At 47.7% G+C, this 20,376-nt stretch overlaps 7 protein-coding genes and 1 non-coding gene across 8 annotated transcripts; 2 read left to right on the top strand and 6 right to left on the bottom strand.

The window, feature by feature from the left end:
* Positions 1 to 370: 370 nt before the first annotated feature.
* Positions 371 to 1,192, top strand: FPRO_12211 (uncharacterized protein; the record flags this gene model as incomplete). The annotated part of the gene is made up of 1 exon (XM_031221767.1): positions 371 to 1,192. One exon carries the CDS (start codon positions 371 to 373, stop codon positions 1,190 to 1,192), a length of 822 nt encoding a protein of 273 aa, XP_031087294.1.
* A 360-nt stretch (positions 1,193 to 1,552) lies between these two features.
* Positions 1,553 to 1,635, bottom strand: tRNA. The gene is given in 2 exon segments: positions 1,553 to 1,588; positions 1,599 to 1,635. It is a non-coding gene; the product is annotated as a tRNA-Lys (tRNA).
* Positions 1,636 to 3,712: 2,077 nt separating this feature from the next.
* Positions 3,713 to 5,938, top strand: FPRO_12210 (uncharacterized protein; the record flags this gene model as incomplete). Its single annotated transcript, XM_031221766.1, has 2 exons — positions 3,713 to 5,308; positions 5,354 to 5,938. 2 exons carry the CDS (start codon positions 3,713 to 3,715, stop codon positions 5,936 to 5,938), a joined length of 2,181 nt encoding a protein of 726 aa, XP_031087293.1.
* A 3,334-nt stretch (positions 5,939 to 9,272) lies between these two features.
* On the bottom strand, positions 9,273 to 10,208 carry FPRO_12209 (uncharacterized protein; the record flags this gene model as incomplete). The annotated part of the gene is made up of 1 exon (XM_031221765.1): positions 9,273 to 10,208. One exon carries the CDS (start codon positions 10,206 to 10,208, stop codon positions 9,273 to 9,275), a length of 936 nt encoding a protein of 311 aa, XP_031087292.1.
* A 437-nt stretch (positions 10,209 to 10,645) lies between these two features.
* Positions 10,646 to 11,389, bottom strand: FPRO_12208 (uncharacterized protein; the record flags this gene model as incomplete). The annotated part of the gene is made up of 1 exon (XM_031221764.1): positions 10,646 to 11,389. One exon carries the CDS (start codon positions 11,387 to 11,389, stop codon positions 10,646 to 10,648), a length of 744 nt encoding a protein of 247 aa, XP_031087291.1.
* Positions 11,390 to 11,959: 570 nt separating this feature from the next.
* Positions 11,960 to 13,683, bottom strand: FPRO_12207 (uncharacterized protein; the record flags this gene model as incomplete). Its single annotated transcript, XM_031221763.1, has 4 exons — positions 11,960 to 12,001; positions 12,054 to 12,198; positions 12,255 to 12,804; positions 12,855 to 13,683. The coding sequence occupies 4 exons, from the start codon at positions 13,681 to 13,683 to the stop codon at positions 11,960 to 11,962; spliced, it is 1,566 nt and encodes a 521-aa protein (XP_031087290.1).
* Positions 13,684 to 14,420: 737 nt separating this feature from the next.
* FPRO_12206 (uncharacterized protein) lies at positions 14,421 to 15,681 on the bottom strand (the record flags this gene model as incomplete). The annotated part of the gene is made up of 3 exons (XM_031221762.1): positions 14,421 to 14,780; positions 14,830 to 15,587; positions 15,642 to 15,681. The coding sequence occupies 3 exons, from the start codon at positions 15,679 to 15,681 to the stop codon at positions 14,421 to 14,423; spliced, it is 1,158 nt and encodes a 385-aa protein (XP_031087289.1).
* Positions 15,682 to 17,052: 1,371 nt separating this feature from the next.
* On the bottom strand, positions 17,053 to 18,741 carry FPRO_12205 (uncharacterized protein; the record flags this gene model as incomplete). Its single annotated transcript, XM_031221761.1, has 4 exons — positions 17,053 to 17,441; positions 17,495 to 18,314; positions 18,371 to 18,581; positions 18,626 to 18,741. 4 exons carry the CDS (start codon positions 18,739 to 18,741, stop codon positions 17,053 to 17,055), a joined length of 1,536 nt encoding a protein of 511 aa, XP_031087288.1.
* Positions 18,742 to 20,376: the final 1,635 nt, after the last annotated feature.

Here is a 20,376-nt window from a genome sequence, read left to right as displayed (position 1 = left end):
GGCCTCGAACACGGAGATGATTCGTCATGGTAATGTTAATCCTATTCCCCAAGGTGTTCCTTTTTCTCCGGATAAGATAAGAAACCACGCGTGAGCTGGCATACAGTAATCACTATACCGCATCGAGAGTGGTCTATTGGCTTGGCGCAACAAATTGTCAACATTTATCAGCGAACTATCGATTTTCATCAGACGTTAGCGCCCCATGTAATTTTAAATGCCCCATAGGTAGTGACAGCGCAAGCACTAAACACTTGAGCGCTGCGAGACCGTTTTCTGTCAGTCCTCGACCTTTGTCTACATTTTCTTATTCCTTTCCTTTTGGAGCATCACGTTCGTTACAGCGACTATCTTATTCACTCATTCTAAGATGGCATCGCAAAGACTTTTTGCTGCGTTCGCGGCCTTCTCCATCATCATTGGGTCTGAGGCTAGCCCCTGCAAGCCGATTTCTTCCACCACTGAAATCCAGGCTACATCAACCTTCTCTTCTGAGACTGAGACTGCCACTGCTAGCGACGCCACTCTAACCACTGGGCTGACATCAACTGAGTCGAGCTACGTCACGGATATCACCATCATCGAGAGTGAGACCGCGACATCCAGTGCAGCTGAGTCAACTTCAACCGTGGTTGTTTCTACCACTGAGACTTCTGCCTTTGCTTCTACCACGGAAGCTGCCTCTACTACCTCGGCTGCACCTGCTGAGACACCTACTATCCTCATCAACGGTGACTTTGAAAGCGGCAGCGTTGCTCCATGGTCCAACTTTGGTATCGGCGCCTACGCCAACATCGACACCTCAACAGTCCATGCAGGCTCTTACTCTCTCAAGATGGGCTCTCAGGCTAGCGACTGGTCAAACACCTTCCAAGTTCTCAGCAAGTCATCCCTCGTCGCAAATCAGCCTTACAGTCTTTCTCTCTACGCCAAGGTCAGCTCTGGATCTTCTTGCACTGCTTTCGAGGCATTCATTGACAACAACGACCTCAATGATTCGTTTGGACTGAGGATTAGTGTTTCTGGTGCCCAGATCGCTAGCGGCTTTACTGCTCTTTCGGGCGAGTTTTCTCTGACACAGACTGCTTTGGACGGTGGTAATCCTATTCGGGTTGTCATCAGGGCGAAGTGCAGTAACGGTTACGTGGCCTGGGTGGATGACGTTCAGCTGAGTATTTCAGACTCAGACTAACTTTACTCATCGCCGGGAGATAGCTAAGGTCAATGGCTCGAAGGAGCAGTGGCCAAGAGCTAAGGACCATTTTAAGGCACATTTCATTATAGCAGGTAACCTGATTCTCAATCAGAGCCTCGCTGTATATAATTACCTATCGCAGCCATCGGAGGATGGCTTTTAGATAAATAGACTTTCGATTCGCAACATGTTATTTAGTCCCACTACACAACTATCCGAATTGCAGTGATGATAACCGTGTCCAGCTCTCAGCATGATGGCCGTAAAGCTGACAGAGCCAAAGTAGAACACAAAACTACTTGTAAGAAAAGGCAAAAAGGAAAGCCTCGCATTCGCTCGCAATCGTAATATAGGAACAGCCCGATGCGGGGGTCGAACCCGCAACCTTGAGATCGCGTACTCGTAAGAGTCTCACGCTCTACCGATTGAGCTAACCGGGCGTGGCTCTTAATGATGGTCGGCGAGGCCCGGGGAACAACCAAGAACGGGAGGTCCCGATTCAGTCGGCAGTTGAGCTGCGAAGTGTTGCTAATGAGAGAATGTGGCTGTGTATGAAAATGGGCGATTTTAAATTCAGAGTTCTCTTAGGTTGATTGCTAATGCTCGCTAAAGTCGGTGGTACAGGGTGGCCATTTTTGTTAGTGAAACGTGTAAAGTTTGTGGTGTGAGCCCGGGCTACGTTGGTTCCTCAGCATATTTTAAAGTAGAGGGATAATGCGATCTTGTGGTGTCATTTGTTATAAAGTCTCATCGTAGAACCCAAAGGAGAAAAAGAAGGGCGCGCACCTCCTAACTAGATCTGGTCGGAAACATCGCTCAACTGTGGCTGCAAATCTGCTAGTGAAACGCCTTAGTCCCAGCCCGCATCGCCGATAAGTCTTTCTATGCAATAGAACCAATTAGAAAAGTAACCATTGGTCTTAAGTTTGCATTTGATAGGCCCTCGAAGCTCGATCGAAACTTGGTTCACGGGCAAATGAACTCTCAGGTCCCCGCCAATCTGGCCCTATCAACAGAGCACCATACGGCTCTTGAATTGACTCAGCGCGAAAGAATGATCACTCTGAAGAGACTTTCAGGTCTTCCTATTTGTTCCTTTGTTTGGTTTCCCAAGAAAGCACAAGAGTGGGAATGAGAACCACTGTAGAAAGATGCAGAGGATCCCCCTTCAGCATGAGCTGCGCGCCAAAGTATATGTTTGGAGCTTAAAGATGTCTCTATGACCTGAGCTCCTTGCACCTTGGAATTTTCAACTACCGTAATCCCGAAGACTTACTTGCTCTGTTGAATAGTATCAGTGAGACTGATAATGAATTCTCACCAATCTGATTCTTTAGTAAATCTGTCCCATTGTTATACGTGGCTTAAGTCGCTTTATGATTGCTAGATGATATTCTACTTGAACCTTTTTTTGTATTTGTATGACTTGATAGAAATTACTTATGAAAACCAATACCGCCATGGAAAAAGCCTTCGTAGAGCACATGCTGTACATGTCATCTTATTATACTGGACGGTAGACATCACGCCTCTGCGTCGTATGATCAAATCCTAGGCTAGGTCTCCGTTGTGTCTTAGTCAATGAACAAAGCCCGGGAGCATGACATCAGGAATTGGAGAATCCGTTGAGAAAGCGGATTGTAAAGAGTTCTTGCTTGAGCCGCCTGGACTGAAGCCGAAAGGATGAAGCTCTGGAACATAACCTTTGAATAATTTTGATTATGAAGTTTTTTTGGACGGCATTTTTAGAAGACGAATATGAGACAGACTGCATGTAGCAAAAGTTGCTTCTGCGATTCCGTAGCGGATAGAGCCGGTGCAGACTTAAAGTACAGTAAAAGAAGAAAGAAAATGTTTTATGCCGAAAGAAGCAGAAAGGGACTGGATCATCTGGTATTCGCTCTATAGTCTTCTGAACAATAGCCAGACAGGTTTGAGTTTAGGTGGGATATGTGGGACCTGAAAATCAGGATCAAAAGATCTTGCATATCGCGTCTCTCGGTTGATAGACAAAACAGGAGTAGTCGGAACTGCCGATACTAGATAAAACAAAGATTTCAAGTCATTCCTGGTGAGATTTTGCTGCCTTAGTCGCCAATGCTTGGCAACCTGATGAATCAAGGCTTCACCATTCATCACACAAGCAACTGCAGCCCGAAGGGCATCTTCAAGTATGGCATGCTCTGGTTCGGGAAGATTCAATAAACACTATGCTTTTGTTTCCTTTCTTCCTTATTCATTGGCCCAAAGATGAAACGGGATGGCGTTCATGCCTGGCCAAGTTTGCCAGTTGTATTACGCCGGAGCTGGAATTTATTTTTCCGCCCATTGGTTCAGCCATTCGGGTACCACGCCAAAACACGTGACGGAGTTGGACCGTGTTTACCGTTTACCTCATGCGTCGCAAACACATCACCACCCTTTCAATAATCAATCACATCAGATCATCTTGAGCACATTCAGTTTCAAGCACACTCACAACAACCATCAGCTTATTCGAATTTTTCGTCATTTCTCATGACGCCAAGGAACTCATCCACGCGTCATCGCGGTCGACCGCCGCCAGGCGTCAAAGGTCAATCATCACCAGAATATCCATCTTATCGGGCTTATCACGCAGCGTCGCGCATTCATCAGCTCAGCGGAATGTGGCCAAACGAACTCTGCAAAGGATTTGTTCCTGACATGTGGGGGATTCGACTTATCGAGGGTCTCTCTGCGCTGGTGTCGCTCGTGGTGTCCAACGGAGTCGATGTTGAGGAGGTGCGTCGCAGACTGAAAGGTCACGCGAACCACCATCCACGCACAAAGTACCCCCAGCTTCGCAAATCCGATATCCTCAAAGTCCGGAAATGGCTTCGTGGTATGGGGATTGATACCAAGCATACAAATCCAAATGAGTCTGTATCAGTGAATGAGCAGAGCGACGATGAGATGGGCTACAGTGACGCGACTGAGGCAGACTCTGAACCTGTTGATGAAATTGTAGCTTTGGGCTTGCCCGAGGATCAGATAGAAGAGGATACTGATGAAGAGGAGGATGAAAACGAAGAGGAGGCTGAAGAGCAAGTTGATGAACCTGAGAAAGTTCAAGAGGATGAAGCAGAAGAACAGGACGAGGAAGAGGAAGAAGTAGAGGAGCTGGAGGATGAGAATGATCTCGACTGGGCTGCGCCAAAGAAACAGAGTACGCCCCGAGAAAGACGCCGTTCACCAGCCAAAGAAGTCGTCGAGATCGAAGACGACGAGTCAGATGAGGAAACAGTTGTGGATCCAGGTGGTGATGAATTCATGCCGAACGACAGTCCAGAGCCCGTACAGCTAAACGGCCAATCTGGACCTGATCACGGAACATCAACGCCCAACTCTGTATCAGTAGCCTCAACTCGCCCGCGGCGCAGTATTCAACAGCCATCTCGATTGGTTTCAGATTTACCCAGGAGTTCTGTTCAACAAAGCACTGGCTCCGCAGAGTACACATCTGCGACTCTCGCTGTTAGGAGTCCCCCGGGCTCACAACAACAAACACCAAGTTCTCAAGTACCGGTGCCCAAACCTGCAACTTCCCAGGGCGATATGCGCCCTCCTCAACAACCTACACCAACTGCCTCTCCAGCAAACACAATCCAGAACTTTGTGAAGCCTCGCCCACAATCACATACAGTAGTGCCTCTTCCTCCGATCCCTGGTACTAAAAGTGCAACGCAACTCCCACGATCCAATAGCCAGCCATCGGCCTCAACCTCCGCTTCAAATTCTCAAGGCTCCGCAACTCCCCGCACACAAGCAAGCTCTCAGCCATTGGCGTCGCCCCGCACCAGTGCTACCTCTTTGACTCCTCAGCAACAATCGGGCAACTGGTTATCGGCATCAAACCCCGTGGCTCCTCAAGGTGCTTACAACCAATTGGCGAGCAGTCAGCAATCGACGCCTCATCACCTGGCTCCATCTCGGGGTAATAAGCGCCCGGCTGAATCATCACCAACAACATCATATGCAAGTAATACTCCATCGAACGCTTCGCGATCTGGAGCAAAGAGGCAAAGGTCATCTAATGCTGTACCGCATCGTCAGTCTCAAGTGTCTAGAGCAATCAATTGGGACGCAGTTTTGGTAAGAACCCTGCCTCCTGATATTTTTTAATCTAACCATTTGTAGCCGTCTGGAGATGAATTCAAGGAAAGCTTGAAACATGCCTCCGATGCCATAAAGCCAGTTCTGCGCAAGTTCGAAGAGCTATTGGCCGACATCAACGACGAGCAACGTAAGCTATCTGCCGTTCAGAGCAGCCTTTTCCAGAAAAAGAATGATTACACAAACGACCAAAAGAAAGCTCAGGATGCCCTCAAAGACGTCGAGAACTCCACAGCCAACGAAAACACAACGCTAAGAGGTCTTGAGGAAGTTTACCAGCAGAACCCCGGGGATGCTGAGCTCCGCACCTTCATCAACAAGAGGAAGCAGACTATTCTCGAGCACAAAGAGGTATACGTTATTGTCAAAAGCCAGCTCGACAAGAGTATCGCTGGAATATACAAGACCGATCATGAGATTGCGCTTGTTACTAAGAGGCTTGGGCAGCTTGATGCTGAAAGAGCGGATGTTCTGAGAGAGAAGGAGGGTGTTGACAAGGCGGCGAAGAGGGTGACGATCATGTCGAAATTCATGGAGCCTTCATGGCAGGCTACGCTGGACATGCTTCTGCAGTCTGTGGGCCCTGAGGTTCTGGAGAAGGCTTTCTGAGAGGGATATTCATTTTTATAATTATATTTCCAAGGTGTAATACCTAGGGCAAAGGCTTTATCAAGCAGGGCGTTTCTCGGACGGGATACCTTGTACGTTTATAGTGTAGTCTAATCAGAATGCTTCAAACTTCTATAACCGCTAGGGACCACACTATTGTCAAGCTGGATATGTACAAGACGAATGAAACTGTTCCAAAACACGGAAGCTACATAATCGGATGTTGATAGAGCTGTAATCACGAGTCTGGTGGCTTTTCTGGTTGCTGTTGTGCATGTTGAGGAACTCTTTCCAAGAATCCTACGGAATCCAGTGATGCCTTTCCAGAACTATACTAAAGCGAGGTGGTATTTTTATAATGCTTTCTAATATATTCATCACTCAAACAAGACGCAAATTCTAGGGAATTCGGTTCATACTCTAGATAGACTCTTCTTCTTTGACATGGCCCTGCGAAACGTAATGTGACGCTTCCCCGCACATCGGGCACCCATGGTAGGGCCAGGGCTGACAACAGGCGATACAAGATCACCAATTATTCTAATCACGAAGAACTATAACTCAAGTATCTATCCCCATCTGAATTGAAGTACAGAGGAGACCAAAGATCAAACCTGAGTATAATACTCTTTCCTTTCAGCCGAAAGACTCAATGTTCGCTGGGCCTCCAGGAGGTACATATCAGCTGTAGCGAATCGGCTTGAGTGTCGCCCTGTCAGCGCCTCGCGAGCACCGAAATATGTTAACCGAAAAGTTTTTCTTAAGATATTACTTTAAGATGAGTCATGATTTGAACAAATCGTTTCGAGAATCTCTGCGTCGTGAGTGCGACAGTATATTACTGGTCCGCAGGTACCGGTAAAGTTGAGACGGTAAAACACGTTCCCTGAACACAGCGATGGACAGCAAGTAATTAAATTGGCTCTTCAGAGATGCAGTGAGCTCATGAAGCCGTGTTACTCTCCCGTTGGCATTGGGTTGACACATGGTGGAAGAGTCGAGGAATAGCCCAAAGACTTTGGCCTTTGGAAGCATTGTTTAGAAAGGCATGCCATTTGGAATCACTCATCCATAGTATAAGGGTGTTAATTTAGTTTCCCAGAATTTCAGGGATATGGAACATTACCTCAACCTAGCTGTTTGCCCCAATGGTCGATCCGACGAGCTCGTGGAGGGAACCAAGTAGTAGTCTCGTATCAGTTTGTTGAAAGTCCAAGTCGGCCTAGTAGTTTTTGCATATATGTTGGCTCTTCGTCACGTCCCCTCGTAAGCCATAAGGTCTTTACAGCTGTTACATGTTTCAAATCTCCCATGTTTACACTGTAGAATCGCTATCATGTCCTCATCACCTATGATATCACTGTACAGCTTAACTTATAAGAAGAAATTATCTGATTAGCTGTAGAATGTCAAAGTGATGAATGTTTATCTCAGTTCGTCTTATAGTACTTTAAATAACATGAAATCTCTTGAGAAGAATAAACATACGTATTTGTGAAGCCTTAAGCACCAATTCTTTACAACTAAAAAGTGCTGAAGTTAAAAAGCAGACCTATCCTTTCCTGCAGAAAGTATAACAGCCTTTAAAATATTCCAGTTCGAATTGATGATAGCGAGTATTTCGAACTTACCGCAAGTTAAATAGGCATTAATGGAAGGGTTGTCTAGGTAGGCGATGCCGTCGGTCGTGATAAGGATCTTTAACCTTGAGGTTGTTATTGGTGCTTTTGGCGATTGTGCACTACCAGAAAGTTAAGGTTTGTGGGATCCCCTATACTGTAAGAGGATGATTTAAGTGTATGGCGCTGCCTGGGGAATAAAAATCTGCGTATCTGCGGATGCATAACTCCGTTCTGGTTCTAAAAGTCGAAGGTGTAGTCAGGGCTCCGGGTCAACGTCTTGCCTATCTTGAGATATTTATGCGGGAGATCGTGGCCGATGCGGTCTTTGAATTGGCTTATAGCTTTACTGTTTATATAAAATTCGCCAGTATCCTACTATCCTCAGTAGAAATCACTTTTGTTCTCAAGAGCATTTGTGAGTGTGAATAGAGATGAGAAGTTTAATACCATAATCATGAGCCTTATCCGTAAAAGAATCTATTCGGCTCCGCGCGGCGTTATCCCACTCATCTGGATTAGTGCCTTGCTTGTGAGCAATGAAAGCGTTGATGGGCGTTACCTTTGTATCTTTTGATGGGTGTCAAACATGATCAGCTAGCGTCCTGGCGATACGCTGTGCAGTGTGACGGGGATGACGGTCTCTTACCATCAAGCCACACAGGATTGATTCAAGGCCTAGCGCTTCACTTTTGATCCCAGTGCAGCTCTTGCTTCTTCAGGACGCCGCACACTGATGGTAACATCTGCGCCTGCATTGGCAATTATACTGTCGGCGTTTTGTAGCAAAGGCTTAAAAAGACAAATTTCCTTAGGGTGCATCAGCCCTCAACAGTTCAGTGGGTTTCAGGGCCCCAGCCGCAAAACATCCACTTAGTTGGGGCCCTGGGCGCCAGCGCTTCAGTTGAGCTTTTATTTTAAGCTTTAACAAATGACAAAATGCCCAAATAGCGGAATAATAATTCAGGCAATAACAAGAAAAGAGAAGAACAATTTCTATTGGTAATACCTGAGCGGATAAGTAAGTGCCTTTAGTAGACTCCGCCGATATACACACGTTCTTTTCTTGGTAAACTCACCTTAGTCTTTTATTACCATGATTCTCCCGAACCCTTTGGCGGTCACAATCGTTGCATTCGCGATACCGTCCTTCATCATCGGCTACTTCGAGCCAGAACACCACTACCATAATAAGTAACGCTGAATCAGTGAAGGCGGCCACTACTTCTATTCAAGACACGACCGAGACTACTGCCGCGACATCCGTTGAGTTTTATGTGTCCACCTTTGCCCAAGACTTCAGCAGCCACTCTTCACGACCACCAATCAGGAGCTATTCGCCGCCATTACTACTACCGTGGCCACTTCTGGCTCTCGATGCCCCTGCACTGTAATGTTTTGATCTCCTGGGCTTGTTGCCTCTAGAGAGGGGCCGAATTCATCCGGGGCGTCGTCAACTAGCTAGATGTTGTTCTGCTTACATCTTTGTTCCGTGGCAAGTGTTGGTTCGGTATCTTAACTCATTTGGTTGGGCCGTCGTTTATGTATGGTACATGCCTCTGAGTATGCGATTTGCCAGTTAGTACAAGTTGTCATGGAGGTGAGTTATTGTTAGAGTCCCAGGAGTACTACTTGAAGTCAAATTGCAAGTGATTCTCATACCTGCTACATTGATATGGTAGCAATTAATAACTATAAGAGTTCCATTTGTCAAATCAATACTGCGATGCCTCTCTTTCTATCAAAACAGCATCATCAAGATAGAAAGTGACAGAGGCGCAGACAATCGTCACAGAAACGGAGGCTCCAGCATCGAGCTGAGCTTCATTCCAAGTGCAGCTAGTTACTCCCAAAGCCCATGTACTCAAAGCCCCCCCGAACTCCGCCGATCCAGCTGGGGTTGATCCGGCACTGCATCCTAGGCGCGGGACACCACAACTACTAGACGCTGTGGTCTTTAGAAAAATTGAAAAGCGATACTCTTTTCCGGCGATAATTTTGGAAGGGTCAATATCTTGCTTGACATACCAGCTATACGGTTGGATAAGTCTGCGCCTGAGTCCTCCTGAAGGCGAAATTGAAGAATCGAAAACGCCGCACTGTAGTGATCCTGGGCGAGATGTGTCGCTGCGGACGGATAGCCACCCTCGTTCTCCTATTTTCTTTGTCTCCCAGGGAGCGAAGGTAAGGTCTTCAAAGCCGGGGTTGCGAATTAAGTTGGTGGGTTGTCGCTCAACAGATGTTGTAGTGGTAGATAGTTCGTCAGTCGATGTCTCAGCCGAAATTACAGCTGAGCTTGTAGAGACCAAAGGTTCAGTTATCGTAGTGCTTTGGGCAATAATTGTTGTTTCAGAAGAGGCTACGGTCGATGATTCTGTCTCTCCATCCACAGATGATGAAAGGGCGGCTGTCGATGTGACAGACTCGGTGTCCAAGGAAAGGACACTAGAAGAAGAGGTCGTAAATATGGCAGAATCCGTTGTTATTGAGGTTGTCGGCAATATGTCTATACTGGTCGTCCCAGCCTCGCTAGTGACGGAGGTACTGAGAGATGTAATTGAATGGGAGGTATGAGAAGAAGGCTTGCATGGTGAGGCTAAAGTCAACTTGTACAGCGCCAGAAGCTGAACGAATGGGTACGTGAGTCTCATAACCACGATTTCGACGTCCTTGCAAGACTGTGATGATACCAGAGAAAAAAAAACAGAACACAAGGTAGCCAGGGAAGAAACAACGGGAACCAGGCACGATTAAGCATAAGAGCTCACGCTAAATTAGCTCGAACAACCCATCAGTTCATTCTCACAGATCAAGTCCGCGGGCCAAATTTTCTTTTCTTGGCTGTTGGTAGCTGCTCATCGTCTATTGTAAAACTATTGAATGTGGCGTTGCTGACTGGAACCTCGGTCCAACATGCACCCCTGCTTTATGCAAGCGAAGAGCTAATATTGATGCGTCTCCACCGTGATGAGCAGATACAAAAGATAATTGCTCAGCGGTCTGCAGTTGCCCATTTAGTATTGACAAGTTGGTAGGTTTCGTGGATATACAACCCAAAACGATATATTACCCCAAGCAACAGTTCAAGCTAATCCGATGCTTCAGTCGCGACCAAAGAAGCATCATCAGCCAGGAAAGTCAGAGCATTGCACACTCCCGCGACCTGAACACTCGGACCAGCATCAAGCTGAGCCTGACTCCACGAGCAAGTAACCGTTGTCAGTATCCAACCATTCGCCTGCATTGCACCCCAATTCGCCGAGTTTACCCAACCTGTTCCTGCGCCACAGGCAATTGTTTGCGAGATGCAAAAGTTGGAGGCTGTGACTTTGGTGTATACAGAAAAGCGATACTCTTTATCAACCACGATCAAAGATGGGCCAAGTTCTTGTCTGACGCCCATGTTGCTGAGGTTTTCTCCAGAGGCGCTGAATTGTCCTGCTTGGGTTGATGGGGGAATGCCTGAATCGCTGTCTATAATCAGGGTTCCGATGTTGTTGTATACGGTCCAAGGCGCGACGGTTGAGTCTTCAAAGCCGGGGTTGCTGATCAGATTCGTAGGTCCCGATGCGGCAGTGGTGGTTGTCGTTGGCTCAACCTCAGCGCTTGAGGTCGCGACCGAAGTGGCGATGGTAGATGAGCCGGACAATGTCTCATACTCGGTCGTGGCTGTAGTTTCATACGTAAAGGCCGTCGATGACTCTGTCTCACTAGTCTCAGTGGTGCTTGCTGACGACACCGAGAGGACAGTTGAAGAAGAAAGCTTACATGGCGATGCTAACGTCATGTGGCAAAGCGCCAAAAGCTGAAGAACTGAAGATGTAAATTGCATGATAACGGTAATGACAGTACGGAGTATGGATGTTGCGAAAAGAGAAAACCGGGCGTCGAGATCCTCTTCGTAATGGGGAAACATGGCAATTAAGCCAATTGCCTGAAACTCAAAATGGATCTAACAATGCGCCGTTTCTTTCTGACAGCTTCGATTCATGCCCTGCCTAGCCTGCACAGAATCCCTCCTTTTCTTGGTCGTGAAAACAGTGTAGGTCGGTCTTGGTTCTGCCAAACTATTGAATGTGGCGTCGCTGTGACCAACAATCTCCCCTGTATTCTCGAGACTAGTGGGGTTGTGGAAATGAGATACAGGGCTGTAAATCAAGCTGCCTGTACATAATTTTATCGACTAGTATTTGTGGTTTGCCTTATGTTTTACATACAGATGTCCATTATTAGATTCTCAATTATAAACCGTTGTATACGACATTCAAAAACTCGGCATTATCATATTTCACTGGTATCTTTTATTCGGTGAATTGAACTTGGACCGTCTGCAGCTATAGCAAATAGAAATGGACATCAAACCAACATAGATAAAGCTCTCCCATGAAAGAATCACCACTGCTCAATCCTTTAATTTCGTAAACTTGATCAGACATTTAGATTCCTGTTGCTGGTCAGTCACACGTCGTATCAATAAGAATCAGAAGAAAACTAACCTGAACCTTAGGAAATCGATCATCATAGAAAGTCTCCACGCGAGCTGTAATAGCAGGTGTAGTATCCTCGAACCCTGGAGCAATCGTCGTTCTGAATTGTCGGTACATGGTAGCTGTGAGTGTTGTCATCTCAGCCATAGCAAGACTATTTCGTGTTAGTAATTGAGATTGACCGAACCTGAATGGAGAGAAGCAACTTACTGCATGCCAACGCACATTCGCCCTCCACTTGAGAATCCCCAGAACCATCGGTTTAGCTCCGCTGCATCAGATCCAAGCCATCGATCAGGATTGAAGACCAAGGGATCCTTGAACACCAACTCGTTGCGATGCATGATCCAGGGCGACATGCCGACAACAGTGTTGCCAGGAATGGTATATCCATCAATAACCGAATCAATATCGATCGAACGAGGTTCAGTGCTTGGCAAAGGAGCATAGAGTCGTAGAGTCTCTTTAATGACGGCATTGATGTATGTGCATCGATCACTTGCTTCCGCTCTTGGATTACCCCATTGGTTCAATCCGTCACCTGAGATGGCCATGACTTCTTCTCGCAGCTTTTCCTGATATTTCTCGTTGCCTGGAAGTGATAGCGCCCAAACAAGGAACATGAGCGTGTCGCTAGTGGTGTCGATGCCAGCAAGGAAATGGTCAGCGCATTCGGATGCCATCTGCAAATCACGGAGTCCACCTGGTTTCTGAGATTCATGATGTTGCCAGAGATTTTCCACAATCGAAACATGCTCATCTGCCATATTTGTCAGTTGTCTGCATACAGAAGTCACAAATACCACTTACCCTCCGAGTGAGTGATCTTCTCCACATCAGCTCGAAAAGCCTCAAAAGCCCGCAGAGCGTATCCTCGAATACCGGTGTACGTAGTAGGCTGCTGCATCGGAAGAACCGGCTTGACGAGTTGTCCCATCAATCCTGATTGGCGATACAGCCATTGAGTCAGAGTCTTCAGATGCACGATAGACCAAGAGAGCTTTCGACGAGAGGGATGCAGAATATCCGCGATGAGTTCCCGATGAATCTTTGAGCCGCGAATCGCTGCAGTCTGGCCATACTTCCCATAAACAAAGGCGGTGATGTTATCCAGCGAGTAATAATGCAGAGTGCTGAAAATCTCACTGACGTTCTCAGGCTCGGCTTCAATCAGATCCAGATATTGACGAACTCTCCTCTCAACCATCTTCGCAGTCGGCGGCTTGAGAACAACGGATTTGGAATAGGCATGCGACAAAAGCTTCTTTCTATCACCATGTTCCTTGGGTGAGTGGAATGTGAATAGATTCTGCTCGCCATAGACATCAAACATGCGATAGAAAGTGGTTCGGCCATATCGACTTCCGGGTCCGTAGATCGTTCGCAGTGCTGAGAGGCTGTTGAAAGAGACCTCGTGAGGACCGATGCGCACAACTGGTCCGTATTGTTGGTGCAGTCTAAAAATGGTGCGAGTCCGCGTTCCCTTCCAGTCTTCGTAGGCGAGCCGCCATTTTGTCGCGGCGAATGATTTGGGGCCTGGGACGTGGCGAAGAGGGCTGAGGATGAAGGGATCGAGAAAGATGTGCTTGACGAAGAGCACGACAGCGAATACAGCTGCGGCAATTGGGAGGATGGCCATCTCGAGAACCAATTCAGCTGTAGAAATAAATGAAGTCGTTGTCAAGCCAAGCAAATGATACACGTTAGATATCAAGGTTCTTTAAGCATCACGCAACTGGTCAATCAAACTCTTGTCGGACCGTCAAATCGGTAGTTCCCCCGCACACGATACAACTTGTTGCGCCAGGGCGTAGGCTTAAGAGCAAGGGCGCGCCTTTTTCTACCTACAAACGGATCATCTGAGCGGCCGGCAGATAAAGACCGCAGTGGATCTGATACACAGCTTGGCACAGGACTCAGTGTTTATCGGGGCGGAGAAAGGTCATGATTTCCGGTGCGCGGAGGCCTTGGACCGACGGGGCTCGGCAATTGACGCCGTGTGTGTTCGGGGGACTAGGCTTGATGCAGGTCATGTAAAATTGGAGAAGACACTCACTGAACCAATTAGACACGGGGCATTCCCAAGATTGACTTATCTGATAAGGGCTTCATGATGTGCCCCGCCAAGGGATGTCCGATGTAATCATAGTGGGACAAACATTGGTGAGTGTTGGTCATTCAGGTTCGAATATCCATACAGACTCGAAACAGGCTCAAGCAGTACGAAACATCTATAGGATAGAGACTACTTAATGTGACGGAAAGCCTCAATTGCTAGATGAAAAAAAAAAGCAAGTCTCGGCATTCTTGTACCCTTACTAAGGAGTTTACATGCTATCAAGAATGACGCACGAGAATAGAATCCAAAACTGCCATTCAAATCAAGGCCACCGCACTATAAGAGCCATTGTACTTTAGAGGCTCATGCTGATGCTTCTTCGCTCCTCTCAGCATCTTGCGAACAGCCCCAGCGGTGTACATCAAGAATGTTACGAGACCAACCACGCCATAGCCAATAATAAGCTTCATACATGCACCAGCAAGCTGCAGACCGAGCCCGCCGTTGACAATTCTAAGGATCATTAGAGCTCTGCCGTACCAGATATGAGCGTGGCTGATGCCTGTCCGACGCTGATGTTTGACGAAGTTCCTGTGATGTAGCCCTCCCAAGATTGGCTGGATAACCATCAAACCGCAGACTACTGTGCCGATGATTACATGCGGGGCGTTGAACCACTGATCGAAAGTTAGTGAATGCTTCAAGGTGACAGGCTTGGCTACTTACAACACCGGTACGGTCAGCAGCCAACTTGCCGGTAACAAACCCAGCCCACATGCCGACAAAGACGACCATCTGCCACGTAGCGTGGATGAACCACTTTCCGATTATAGGCATCAACAGCGATCCCAGCGGGTAGCCCAACAGGAAGACCACCGACATGATGATACCGTGAATGGTGCTGGTATTGCCGTCTCCCCCGCTGCCAGACGCTGCACCATTCGGTGTAGCAGTTGTCATGTGAAGGAAAGGGTTGCTGTTAGAACTTATAACAGCTTCGGAGAAGTCAACTGAGAGGCTGTTGTGTCCATCATGTTCTTCTATGTCAGCATCAATGTCAGTCGTGTGCAAAGAACTTCCAGTCTTCCAAGCACTGATCCAGTGATTCGACCTTTCAAAGTGCATATTTCCGAGATTGCCACAATGGATATTGGCTACCATCGTCTTATTCACGACACCACTGCCCTCGATGAGCCTCACAGAGCGCATGCGGCTATGCTCCGGCATCTCATGGCCATGGCCCATCCTCGTGCTTAAGGTAACTTTACCAGTACCGTCTTGGTAGATGACGAACATGGTGGAGCCGCTCATCTTATCGCCGGTGCCGAGGCCGACCCATTGGTATTCCACGGGAGCTTGGATACGGATGAACAATTTGCCAGAACTAGACGAGGCTGTTGAGGATGGGACGGCCCAGGTGTAGCATATCTTGTTGGATTTGCCGTTGCAGTACGAGGTGGGGGATGCTGAGGAACTGCCGGCGACTAGGTAGCGATTGTTAAGCTATTGTTCTCATCTACAGGCTGCCTTTTACTTACAAATTGCTAAGGCCGCTGCGATACTTGTAAGAGACTTCATGTCGCCGATAATAGGTCACCAATATTATTGTACGTACTTGTGCGCAAAGAATGGCAGAGAGGGCAATGAATCGGCTCTGTAGCTCATTTCCTGGATCGAGCGGCTTCTTATGCAAGGTCGTCGCTCCAGCCAGCTTCCGCCCAAGCACATGATGAACCGGAAGCTTCCAAGCCACTCAGCCCAGTGAGCGTAATCTTCCCCGACAGCTAAGGTACTACAAAAATAGGTTCAGCCCAAGCTCCTGTGCTCTTCCAATCAAGAGCACAATTGGGCTCCCTAGATCTCGGTAGGGCTTACTCAACTGGATGAATGCCGCCGGCCGGGTAAGATGCCGAACCTTGATGCAGGGCAATGTCAGCATCCGTTGGAACGGCTGAGAACGAGCATCAGCTGGTGTCTGTGCGCCAGCCGCATTGCTTTGAGATCTCCCGTCATGGCACTTCAGTGACATGTTGCAACAAAAATACTGGTGAGACACGGGCTTTATTTGTTTGAGTCTCCTATAGCTCCAGGCAGTCTAAGCGATCGAGTCACTCACAGGCTTGCGCTCCTTTCATGCAACGCGCGGGAGCGAAGGACAATCGGACGGTAGTTAATATCGAGAATAGCTAAGCATTGAAGGTCGCTATCTATGTCCAACATGTTGAGCTCAATGCATCAGAAATCCCATAGGGCTCAATGAGCGATTGGAACATGTGTCAGCCTTTTGGTCTCAAAAGGGCTGGCTTCGGGTGGTGGGGTAATCCGTTACACTGGGTTAAGGTCCGGTAGCGATTGAGTTTCCGGCCTTGGACAGCAGCGAACAATGCTCATCGTTCGTAATCTAGACAGACCGTAAGCATTGTAGTCCGGGCTCACAGGTGGCAAGCTTTGTGCCGTGGACACCTAAAACAATTAGGCAAAGGTTATCAGGACCTTCAGTGCCGAGCTGAAAACACGATCGGGGAACCTTGAAACACAGTTCAACTTCGGCATGCAACTGGGCAAGGTATCGTCTTACTGTACCTTGTCCTGAACGAAGGCCCTTCGGAACTGGTTGCTGCTAGAGATTGAAGCTCGCATTACAAAGGCATTCCCCTTGCACGTTATGCTGATTATATGTGTGAAGATTCGGGGCCATTGCCATAACGGTCATTCTCATAACTTGGCATGCAGAACTTCAGAAAAGGCCATGTCGCCTAGGCTCGGAATCTCCCGAGAGGTCGGTTGTGGAGCGAAACAGTGCAAAGTCTATATCACCAACGGTAGCACAGTGGAAGAAAGCAAGTGACTCATTTCTTGATGAATGAAGAAAATGTCCGTTTCTCGTAGGTAAGAGCGGAAACGATTCATGTCTACCAGGTGAGAATCTATGGTGGCCACACAACTATTCTAAGGCCTCCACATAAATCCAGGATGCTTCCAATCCATAACACGAATCTCAGCATCAGTCTTCCCGGCCAGAGCCTGACCGACCTCAATTGCAGCTCTCCTTCTGTTATCCCAAGTCATGTAAACTTGTAGTACGATGGTAAGAAGGAAGATCGATGAGCACGCGCCGAGGTTGAGTCCATTGCCGATTGGATAGTTTGGTCCATCGAACGGCAAAAAGCACCACGTCGAGATCAATCCTCCAATGTTACCAAGCATGACGTTCAAGCCAATTCCTGAAGCACGCGCTGTGTCGCTGACCAAGTTGGCTGACACTTGAGCATTGGATAGAGCGCCGTTTGCGAAGGTGCCTGCGCAGATGAGGAACGTGCCAGCGTAGCGGACATAAGCTGAGGTGAGTGAGTTAGTTAGGTTCCCAGGATAGAGCGATGTTTGAACTTACGGTTGGTGGTGCTGAGGAACATGATGTATCCCGCGATGACTGGCAGCTGTGACAAGTTGATAAAGATGTTTCGCTTATCAATACGAGTCGACAGGAAGCTGATGGTGACAGTACAGAAGGTACCGACGATGTAAGGCGGCACAGTACGCAATTGCTGTTGAACGACTGAGTGGTTGGGGTAGATGGTCCTCACAATCGTAGGTGCGAAGAAAGCAAGGCCCTGTACGGTGATGTTGGTGAACAGGAAGATGGTGGACGTTCCGATGGTAACAGGCGAGCTGATACCACGACGGGCCAGTTTCCAGGAGAACTTCTCGAGGACTTCGGTAGCACCAACACGCTCAGACTTGATACGCGCAATGGCCAGGTCCTTCTCCTCTTCTGACAACCATCGCGCAGTGCTAGGTCGATCTGTCATAGTAAAGAACGCAATGAGCGCCAGGCCAATCGTACAGATACCCTCAATAGCAAAGATCATTCGCCATCTTGTCAATGAACCAAAATGATCTAACTTCAGAATACCAGAGGCCAAAAGACCACCAAAAGCTCCGCCGAAGGAACCCATGGCGACATATATAGCTAGGCGGAAGGCAAGTTCGCTACGTCTGTACCAGCGGCTGAGGTAGTACGCGATACCGGGCAACATGCCTGCTTCGAAGATGCCGAGGATGAAGCGCACGGCACAAGCTTGGCCCATTGTATGAACGAAAGCGGTCCCGAGAGAGGCGACGCCGAATGCTACAGAGGTAGCGGGGATGAACCAGCCGGGTCCGATCCACTTGCACACCATGTTGAGGGGAAGTTCGAAGACGATGTAAGACTACCAAACAGATTTGTGTTAGGGTGAGATACTACAGATAAGGGGGCAGTACGTACGATGTAGAAAACTGTGAGCAACAAGTTGTAGTCATAGCCAGTAAGACCAAGGTCTTCCTCCAGACCGGCCAATCTAGCATTACCGATATTGGCACGATCGACAAAGCACATCAAGTACAAGATAGTGACTGATGGCAGAATATACCAGTCTAGCTTACGACGGAGCTTCTTCTCAGCCTCTGCGTCGAAAGTCGCAATGGGGTTGCCATGCCTAGCAACGTCAACAGAGCTCAAACAAAGGGGCAGTCAACTTACTCATCAGTGGCAAGATGTCCTCTAGCAGCAGCATCATGAGTATCAGCATGCTCAAATTCTTTGCTCCAAGGCTCCTTTCCATTGCCCCTCTCTGCGTCAGAATCTCTTGCAGTCATGATGTACAGATTCACAAATGTCCTAAAAATGGCTGCGGCAGAAAGAACAGCTGTCGATCAGGGAGAAGAGAGCCGTTTAATACTGGCCCTGGTAAGCGCCATGTCCGATCTCGAGCTTGCCGAGAATGCCAAGAGTGAGGGGGAGTCGATAGTGCATCGGATGACGGGCCCAACAGTGTCGGATACCGGGTCGAGCTATCATTCTGGACGAAAGGAGTAATTAGTGACAATCCAAGGAGGGAATTGGCCAGTAGGAATAGTTCTATATGGCATGGGTGGTAAAAGATAAGCTTAATGATGGGGGTAGAATCTGGGGAATCAGATTGTGGGGGAGACCCGCTGGCGGCTATGGGATCATCACCGTCGTTGCATTCGAGGGGGTATATCCGGTGATTGACCTTGTCGCTCAGATAGCCCGTGGTTCGTCGTTTTTTTATCTGATCAATCCCTCACACTTTTTATACCACCTCGATATACGAAGATTGTATGATAATACCGCGGTCATGTCTGCTCGGCACCCAGAGTCAAGGCTCTCCAAGCTTCCAGAGATAAGACACTGGGTTCCGAGAACCATGGAGACATTAAATATGATCGAGCCTGTCATAACTCAGCATATCAAATACTTTAAGCGATAAAGTATGGATAGTAATCATCAATTGTGCCAATGAGTTATCATCGGTCAATGTATTTTCTGACGTGTTCCGTCGCTCCACATGATGAGACGCGTCAGTTTGCCTTGTGCATCACCATGTCTGGGCACGTTATAAGGTAGGCCATAGAGCGCTCTCAGTGCTGAATACAAGGGTTTGTGGTCCAGTCTCCCATCCTCCAAGTTCAAATCCGTGGGCTTCTATTATAACGCGATCATAATCTTGATGTTGCAGATCAGTCAAACTGCGTCTGCCACGCGTTTGAACTAATTTTGTTGTGGCGGCTTCCAAGTGCAAATCATTCGAGTCACTCTTCACACACATTTACGTTCTATAAATCTGTTATTTTGCCAGATCGACAGACAGCTTAGCGTAGATTCATTGCTTTTTTGTGTATGCTGACAACTCATCGCGTCGCGTTGATAAGCAGGATAGAATTCGCACGACTCGGCAATCCACCCAACACTTCCTGTTTACAATAAAATAATTATGATGCACTTTTACGCGTGACTAGACTTGATATTCGCTTTATCTAGATACGTATGCGGCTATGACCTTTTGTTGGGGCAATAGACTATATGCATCTGAATCTCAAACTTTTGTGATCGTTGGAAAATCTGATTTATGTTTTCATGCCTTGCTCTGCATCAAATCTTCCTATCATTCCCGCGTATTTTTGAGCAAATTGTCTATCAACTTGGCAAGAGAGTATTAGCCATACTAATACTCCAATAGCAGGCTCCAAGCAATCTCTAGATACCCTCGTTATGCAATATAAATTGTACACAAATTAAACGGTGCAGGGTAATCAAACTCCCTCCGCCAGAATTGGAGAAATCTAGAACCTGATAGCGTACGTACCAATACCCCAAGCGCGCACTAGATCAAGGCGCTATTGAAGTACCCATACTTGCTCCTCCAAGCTTTCGTGACCCACTGGAATGGGGGACACGCGACTGCTAGAATTTTTACGCGGGGCCCCAGG

The sequence above is a fragment of the Fusarium proliferatum genome, assembly GCF_900067095.1.
Source record: "Fusarium proliferatum ET1 genome assembly, contig: FPRO_scaffold010, whole genome shotgun sequence".
NCBI lineage: Eukaryota > Fungi > Ascomycota > Sordariomycetes > Hypocreales > Nectriaceae > Fusarium > Fusarium proliferatum.
The sequence above is the reverse complement of the archived record's forward strand: the minus strand, read 5'-3'. Positions and strand labels throughout refer to the sequence as shown.